The sequence below is a fragment of the Triticum urartu genome, chromosome 3 (assembly GCF_003073215.2).
Source record: "Triticum urartu cultivar G1812 chromosome 3, Tu2.1, whole genome shotgun sequence".
NCBI classification, from domain to species: Eukaryota; Viridiplantae; Streptophyta; class Magnoliopsida; order Poales; family Poaceae; genus Triticum; species Triticum urartu.
In genome coordinates this window covers 560,381,528-560,389,770 of record NC_053024.1, presented here as the reverse complement: position 1 = coordinate 560,389,770, position 8,243 = coordinate 560,381,528, and the positions used below count along the sequence as shown (strand labels likewise).

Sequence of the window (8,243 nt, the reverse complement as noted above, 5' to 3'; positions counted from 1 at the left end):
TGTGCTTTAGTTATTGCACATCTAAATGAGTGAATCAAGCATAAAGAAAAAAGAAAAAAAAAGAGAAATATCCACACGAATCTCAACGTAAAATCAATGACATAGGATTTAGATGTGCAATATTTATGGCACATCTAGATGTGCTTTAGCAAAACTGAATATTATAAGTAAGGAATGTGGCACGGTCTTGAATGGCGATTATTCCTCCCCATAACGACCTACGAGGTGGGCCATCCCATCCATCACCAGACCTCTCTCTCCATCTCCATATAAATACTAGTTTCCCCCATAGTAATCCTCGGCCGCGAGAGATTCCCGAACCTAAACTATCCACCTCAGGAGGAGTCCGGCCCCCCGACTCGGTCAGTGAGGCGTCGTCCAACGCGACGCTAGCATCTCGAGCCACGCGAGCGTCCCTTGATCCTCGAACTGACCGTCGCACGCCGGCGGCCGTCCTCCCTCCCACTGCCGGCCTGCACATAACAACTGTCAGCCAAAGATCCACGCCTGGCGGCGTGCGTCTTAAATAGATCGCAGCTGTAGCTTTGGTGCCACCGCGCTCTCCTTGTTCCTTTCGCGTTGTCGTCGTCGATGGAGAAGGCCATGGACTCCTACAACAAGGGGGGTGGCGCCGGCGAGGTCAGGAGGATCAACGTGGTGTACTTCCTCAGCCGCGGCGGCAGGACCGACCACCCCCACCTCTTCCGCGTCAACCACCTCCACCGCTCCGGCGTGCGCCTCCGGGGTACGTACCCACTGCCTCTTCTTCTTCCTCTTCTTCTTCGTCGATCCCTTTTGCATGCGGCTAACGGCAATGGCGGCGTGTCGCCGTCGATTATAATTCAGATGTGAAGCGGTGGCTCTCGGAGGTCCGCGGCAAGGACATGCCGGAGAACTTCTCCTGGGCCTACAAAAGGTAAGCGATTCATTTTTGGGGTGCAATCATTCTGGCTTTTTATTTCGGCAATGTTTTATATCCCATTGATCTGATTAGCTGTTTCCTTGTGCTCCTTCCGTTAATGGATTCTCGCCATTAATAATCGCCTGTTGAAGTGCAGAAAGTACAAGGCCGGGTACGTATGGCAGGACCTAATGGACGATGACCTCATCACGCCCATCTCCGACAACGAGTACGTGCTCAAGGGCTGCGACGTGCGTGGAACCCCTCCTCCTCCTCCTCCTTGCGCCGACGTGCCAAAGCCTTCTTCCTTGGCAGACGAGAAGAAGCTGCACCGGACGGAAGAAAAGGGCCGGAAGCAGGCCGAGGAGGAGCTCCAGGCGGCGCCAGACTCCGACGAGAGCTCCCCGAAGCCGCCGCCGCCGATCGACCAGGACTCGCCGAGCAGCGAGGGCGAGGCGGCGCATTTCAGGATCGTCCTGCCGCTGGACCTCGAGGAGCGAAAGCGGCGGCAGCAGGAGGCCGCGAGACGTGCGGTCACGACAGAGTGGCAGGCGTTGGTGGTGCGGGCGGCGGCGCCGGGCGTCAGGAAGCAGCAGCCGGCCGTGGGGAGGGCGCGGAGGATGCGCGTGGCGCGGGTGCTCCACAGCATCCTCACGTGCGGCGCGGCCGACTCCGTGGACGCCGCCGCGCTCCAGCCCGTCGCGCTGCCTCGGGCGAGAGGTGGCTCCGACGACGACGAGGACCGCCGGGACACGACGCCCGTGTGCCCCGGCATGGACGGCTGCGGCATCCAGTGAGTGCCGTTTCTGGATTCGATTTTGTCAAATTCGATGTAGAGTTTTGTTACTGATTCTGGGCGTTGGCAGCATGAACAGGAAGGTGAGGCTGCGGCGAAGCGGGAAAGACAAGGCGAAGCCGGAGGGAGGGAAGCGTCCCGGCGCCGTCGCGGCCGCGCACAAGCCGGCGAGCCTGCCGCTCTGCTCGTAAGCGCCACTCCTTGCTCCTCCTCCTCCTCCTCCGTTGGTCGTAGGGTAGACTCGCTCGATGATCGGTTCTCTAGACGGACCGGGTCTCGTGCACGTCGGTTAAGTTCGGTGCGGTCGTTCTGTCTGGGATTGGGCGGGTATACGTCTTGCGAACGTGTGCAGTGTCCTCGTGCGACGCCCATGGGGCACTAGGAAAAAAATGAGTGGACTCGGTTTTAAGATTAGCCCGTCGGATTTCGTGTGGGCCCTGTCGTCCTTCTTGTGCCAGCCTCAAAAGCTCGCCTAGCTAGGCCTAAACGGAACACCTTTCTGGTTTGGGTAGGCTGGCCACACACCAGCCCGGGAGAGAGTCCAAACTAACTTCAAAAGGCGTGGTCCAGGCGAACGAAACGTTGAGCCCGAATCTGTACAGCCCGCAGGGCCACTTGATGTATTGCTGTCACGATCGTTAGCTTCCAAGAAATTAGTATCTTTTTCAGTTCAAAAGATTTATTTTGCGAGTAAATTAATTTTTGAACGCTGATGGTAATACTGGGGGTACTGACCACGAGCATCGATCTTAACCACTTTCAGGCAGTGCGGGAAGGAGTTCAAGCCGCAGGATCTGCACTCGCACATGCAGTCATGCAGGGGCTTCAGGGCGCGGATGAGGAGCAGCAACGGCACCCGTGGCGTGGACAGGAACCACACGAGGAGCGCCAGGGCCGACGACTCCTCCCCGGAGAGGACGTCCACCGGGCTCCTCCTCACTCAGTCGTGATGTGATCAGTGTTGCGAAATGTAAATGTGAATACGTAGGTGCGTGCGGACGAATTTTGGAATTATTTAGGGTGGCGTTTATACAACAGTTTGGAGCCGAGTGCATCTTTCTTTGCTTCTATGTTTGCCAGTGCAATGTTGATGGCAAGCTCGTGCTCTAGTCCACAAGCACAAACTAAGCTCATGCCTCTCATGACACATGAACACGACGGTGATGTACGTATACTGATGTGTCCACTAACCAGCTAACCAGGAACCTCATGCTGATGGTAACAAACCTAACGGGGAGACGTATTGGACTTCCGACGGCTGCCGGCGACTGGCGTGATGCCGATCCCCTTCTTCCCCTCTTCTTCTCCTTCCTCTCCTCCACCCCACCTTCTTCCCTAGCTGATCCACTCTTCCCTGCTCTGTCACTACTTCTATCTCTGTTTCCTTTCTCTCAGATCCCTTTCCTTTCCCCTTGTTCCTGCCGGATTCAAGCCGGAGGCGATCTTTCTGACCGGATCTGATGCGGCGTCGTTCGATCCGACCGGATCCAGTCCATCCCCAGCCTTTGCTGTTCTTTCTACCTTTCCTGTCTTCCACTCCTCCAATCCCCTTGTTTTTGTTTTCTGTTCCTCTCAACTTGTCCCACTTATAATCTTCGATTCAAGTTTCCCAAAACCTGTTTTGCTGGATCTGCTTTTGCGCAATCTTTTTGTCTGGTTTAAGCCCTCTCTCTCGCACAGGGGTCAGCAATGCATCGTCCTTAAGGATCTTGGGTGCCATGAAAGCTATAGCGTGGAATTGCCGAGGCATGGGCCGGAGCCTCAGCAATGATCGTATGCTATTTCTGGCTAATCTGATCCGTTCTACTAAAGCGCAGGTAACTTTTGTTTCTGAAATAAAATCTTCTAAAGTGCGATCAATTGATCTGGTTAATAAATTTGATGTTGCCAACAGTTTTGTTGTTCCTTCGAGAGGGGCCTCTGGAGGGCTCTGGCTAATGTGGAATGATGATCTCAAAGTCACTATTCATGCTGCTTCCTTCCACTATATATTAGCTACTGTACTTCATGTAACCACTGGTGTCCAATTTTGTTTGGTCTGTATATATGGTGATCCCTATCATAGACAAACTACTGCCATTTGGAGTGAGATTTCAACTCTTGTGTATGATAATCTGGGTCTGCCCATGATGTGTATGGGAGACCTTAATGACATCTTGTATGATACGGATGGTTGTAACGGCAATGTTAACTATTATCGTATGAATGTTTTCCGCTCTCTTGTTAAAAATTGTGGATTCTATGATATAGGTTTTAGTGGTCCTGCGTATACTTGGCGTAGTAAACAACACACTTCGAAACCTATTTATAGACGCCTTGATCGCTGCTTGGTTAATTCTGAATGGTGCATGCATTATCCTAATACTAAAGTCCTCAACTTGCCTATTATTCTTAGTGATCATGCCCCCATTCTAGTGTCTACTGAAGGTACTTTTGTTAAACCTAAGCAAACATTTAAGTTTGAAAATTGGTGGCTGCTGGAGAAAGATTTCACTAGTTTTGCTAAATCTGCATGGAATAATTGCTCAGTTCACTCCTTTGCAGCCAAAACCTCTTATTTGGCAGGTTCCTTGAAGATGTGGTGCAAGAAAAAAAGCCTCTCCAGCAGGATCTTCTTGACCTAGAATCGAAGATTAATCAAATTCAACAACTTCCTTTGCAACCGCAGAATCATGCATTGGAAAGTTCTCTTATTTTCAGGTATGAGCAAACTCTTTCTAATCTTAACCAATTCTATAAGCAGAGAAGTAAGAAAGGTTGGGCTACTGCTGGAGATCGTAATACTAAATTTTTCCATCAAGCGGTGGTTAAACGTAGGAAGAGGAATACTATTTGTTCTGTTAAGGATGAGAATGATACGATCCATTTCAAACCTAGTGCTATCACTAACACTTTTGTTAATTATTTTCGTTATATTTTCTCATCTCCCGATAATAATGCTGATAGGCCTTATCTTGATACACATTGGCCTAGTGACTCTCTGGATCCTACCTATGCTCTTCCTGATAAACATGAGGTTTTACAGATTCTCAAAGAAATGAAATTGAATGCTTCTCCAGGGCCAGATGGGTTTAATGTTGAATTTTATTTGGCGGCCTGGGACTGGATAGGAGATGAAGTCACTCAACTTGTCATTAACTTTTACACTACTGGTATTTTGCCTCCACATATTAATGACACTAACATTGCTCTTATTCCGAAAAAGCTTGTGCCTCAAGTTCCCATGGACTATCGCCCTATTAGCCTTTGTAATGTTGTTTACAAAATCATTGCGAAGTCGCTTGCTAATAGGATCAAGCCTCATCTTCCTGATTATATCGATCCTGCTCAACAAGCTTTCATTGAGGGTAGACGTATTAGTGATAACATCATTATTGCCCAGGAGATTGCCCACTCTTTCTCTCTTAAATCTTGGAAACACAGTGCTTTCATGCTTAAGATAGATCTAGCCAAAGCTTTTGATCGTCTAGAATGGAATTTTATTGTGTCTGCTCTTGCTCATAAAGGGCTGCATGGTCACTTCATTAATTTAATTCATGCATGTGTTTCTTCTCCTACGTTCTCTATGCTGATTAATGGACAACCCTCTCACAAGTTTAGGAGCTTTCGAGGTATTCGTCAGGGCTGTCCGATGTCTCCTTTTTTGTTTGTTATTGCCATCAATGAATTATCTATTGCTCTCAACGAAGCTCTTGCTGCTCATCATTTGCAGGGTATTTCGCTTGGACCAAATTGCCCTTCTATCCACTCTTTGTTATTTGCAGATGACTTGTTGGTTTGTGGGCAAGCCAGTCTTCAAGAAGCTCGCACTATGGCTGATCTTATTAATCATTTTTGTTCTATCTCAGGTCAAACTCCAAATTGGGCCAAATCAGCCATTCTTTTCAGTTCTCATGTTCCTCAAGCTTGATGCAGGATATTAAGCAGATTTTCCCTGTTTCTAATCTGGATAGCAATTTCACTCATCTTGGTCATCCACTTGTTCTTCCTGCAAAAAGAAGAGCTGCTGCATATAACTTTGTTCTAGACAAATTTCTGAATAAGTTGCCCATTTATAAAGCTAACATGCTTTCTCATGCTACCAGACTTGAATTGATTCGCTCGGTTTTCTCGGCTATCCCTGTCTATTACATGGCTAATATCTTGTTTACGAAGAAATTCATTGCTAAGCTTACTGCTGTTATTAGGAATTTTTGGTGGACAGGTGTTCGAGAAAATGACTCAAAAAAGAGTCTTTGCCTTAGAGCATGGAAGGACATTTGTAATTCAAAAGATGAAGGTGGCTTAGGTGTCAGAAATTTAAAAGCTATTAATGAGAGTCTTCTTATTTCTGCTGCCTGGAGGTTAGCCAAGTTCCCTTCTTCTCACTTGCATCTTGTGCTTAAGGCTAAGTACTTTCATGATGCTTCTATCTGGACAGCTACTGCTATTTCTCCCAAATCAGCTTTCTGGGCCTCTATTTTGAAATTGTTGCCTAAACTTAAAGCTCATTCTTTTTATCAGTTATCTCAAGGTAATATTTCAATTTGGAGCACACCTTGGTGCACTCTTTGGAGCTCGGTTCATGATCATCTTATTTCTCAACAACTTGGTTTTATATATCCTTCTTTAGTTAAAGATCTTTGGCTTCCAGGTCAAAAAAGTTGGAATCATGATCTTGTTTTCTCCCTTTTCCAGCAACCTTTGGCCTCTCTCATTGTTCAAACTGAAATTATTGATGACGAAAGTCCAGACTTGCTTTGTTGGGATCTTACCCCTAATGGAATTTGTTCTTCTAAATCTGCATATAAACTTTGTTTACAGGAGATTCATGCTAATCCCAGAAATGCGCCTGCTACTCTTCCTTTGGATTTGTTAGATTTTCTCAAATTAATTTGGAAACAGAAGGATTTGCTTCCTAGGGTCAAAACTTTTGCCTGGAGATTACTTAGAAAGGCCTTGCCTACGGGTTTGCGAGCTGGTCGTTTTTCCATTCATATTTCTAAAAATTGTTGTCGTTGTGGCCAGCAAGAGGATGAGTTCCATCTATTTTTTCTGTGTAACTTTTCCCGTGCGACTTGGTTTTCCTCTCCTTGGTTCCTTCGACCGGATGCTTTAATTCAGGGCCATTCCACTATGCATTCTGTTCTTTTTGACTTGCTTCGTATGGGACATCCTCATGGTTCTATTTCTAGTGTTTTAAATTTTTTGTGGTGTCTCTGGAAGGCTAGAAATGATTTTCTCTTTGATAGAAAAAAGGCTCTTCCCCACCAAGTTCATATTGCAGCTCTTGCTTTAGCTTCTGATTGTTATGATAATCTTCCATGTTTACCTTCGAAGCAGGATCAAGCTCATAATCAATTGCCTCCTAATCAGCTCCCTATGCAAGGTAGAACGCTTAAGACAGATCTGTTAATTGTTGGCCCTAAGATCTATTCTGATGCTGCTTATAGGACCAAGAAAGTTCCATGTTTGTTGCAAGGAGAGGTTGCTACAGGTGTGGGAGTGTACATCTCTATGCCCTTCAACCAAAAGGAAATTAATGTGCAAGTTCAAGCTTCGGCTTCTCCTACTTCTACTCCTCTGCAAGCTGAAGCATTGGCTCTTTCTTTTGCTGCTCATCTTGCTTCTCAACTCAATATTGCGCAGCCCACTTTTCTTTTGGATTGTCTTGCTTTAGCTTTGGTTGTTGCCTCAGGTAATATTTGTGATTCTGCCACCCCTTGGAATATTAGAAAGTCTTTGTCTAGCCTTTTCAAATGTACATCTAATTTGCAACCGCGCGTGTTTCATATTTCTAGAGAAATCAATGGTATTGCTCACAATCTTGCGCAACAGGTTTTTCGTTCTGATGGGCACACTCAACTCTCTTGTTTTGCTGCTACTCATTCTCAAGTTTCTTGTCCTGTGTTGCCCCTTCTTTCAAATTTCCAGATTCAGGGTTTTAGAATTCATACTATACATTGCTACTAACAACCTTGTTGTGCATGGATCTTCTGCTTCTATTCACAGTGCTGCTGTGCTGGCTTTTATACTCTCTCTCTCTCTTTCAGGATGCGCCTTTGCCAGATTAAGGATGGTCTTCTTCAACCTGCTGGTTTCTCACAGGAAAAGGAATCCTCTTCCATGTTGTGCATTTTGCAGAGTTTGCCAAGCTGAGGCCAGTTGACGTCTTAAGCTCTGTAGGATTAAATTTACAGGCTTGTATTACACCTGCCTTTGGGTGCTTCAGTACACTTTCAAGTCATCTTTGTTTGGCACACTTGTTGTTTTAGGCTGTCTGTTGTCTGTCTTTCTGTTCTTCTGATCATGGTGTTCATCAGTTGGGGTTTCCCTCTCTGTCTTCCAGGATAGTTCCTCAGCTCATATAGCCTTAGACTCTGCTTCTCTTTCTTTCAATTTCTTGGCAGGTCTATGTAATGCTTGATGTACTCTGTCAATGAGCTGAATGAAATTGGCACCTGTTGGTGCCTTCTCTTGTTCAAAAAAAAAGCTCATGCCTCTCTCCTACAACCATTTAACACAGTGGTGGAGCTTGTCCAAATTCTTGGAGGGGCAAATAGCCTA

General features: G+C 46.6%; 1 protein-coding gene across 2 annotated transcripts; it reads left to right on the top strand.

Annotated features, from left to right (window-relative positions):
• Positions 1 to 287: 287 nt before the first annotated feature.
• On the top strand, positions 288 to 2,763 carry LOC125548699 (protein SOSEKI 1). 2 transcript variants are annotated; one of them, XM_048712252.1, is made up of 5 exons: positions 288 to 745; positions 847 to 916; positions 1,059 to 1,694; positions 1,777 to 1,884; positions 2,461 to 2,763. In XM_048712252.1, exons 1-5 carry the CDS (start codon positions 592 to 594, stop codon positions 2,645 to 2,647), a joined length of 1,155 nt encoding a protein of 384 aa, XP_048568209.1. In that variant the 5' UTR covers positions 288 to 591; the 3' UTR covers positions 2,648 to 2,763. The 2 variants fall into 2 exon arrangements, with proteins under 2 accessions (XP_048568209.1, XP_048568208.1); XM_048712251.1 differs by having other exon boundaries at positions 1,768 to 1,884.
• The last annotated feature ends 5,480 nt before the right edge of the window (positions 2,764 to 8,243 follow it).

Excerpts from the sequence above, each read along its gene's own strand:
- LOC125548699 (XM_048712251.1), top strand. The coding sequence starts at position 592 with ATGGAGAAGGCCATGGACTCCTACAACAAGGGGGGTGGCGCCGGCGAG. Across the intron at positions 1,695-1,767 it reads ATGGACGGCTGCGGCATCCA|CATGAACAGGAAGGTGAGGC; the intron begins GTGAGTGCCGTT and ends GGGCGTTGGCAG. Across the intron at positions 1,885-2,460 it reads GCGAGCCTGCCGCTCTGCTC|GCAGTGCGGGAAGGAGTTCA; the intron begins GTAAGCGCCACT and ends AACCACTTTCAG.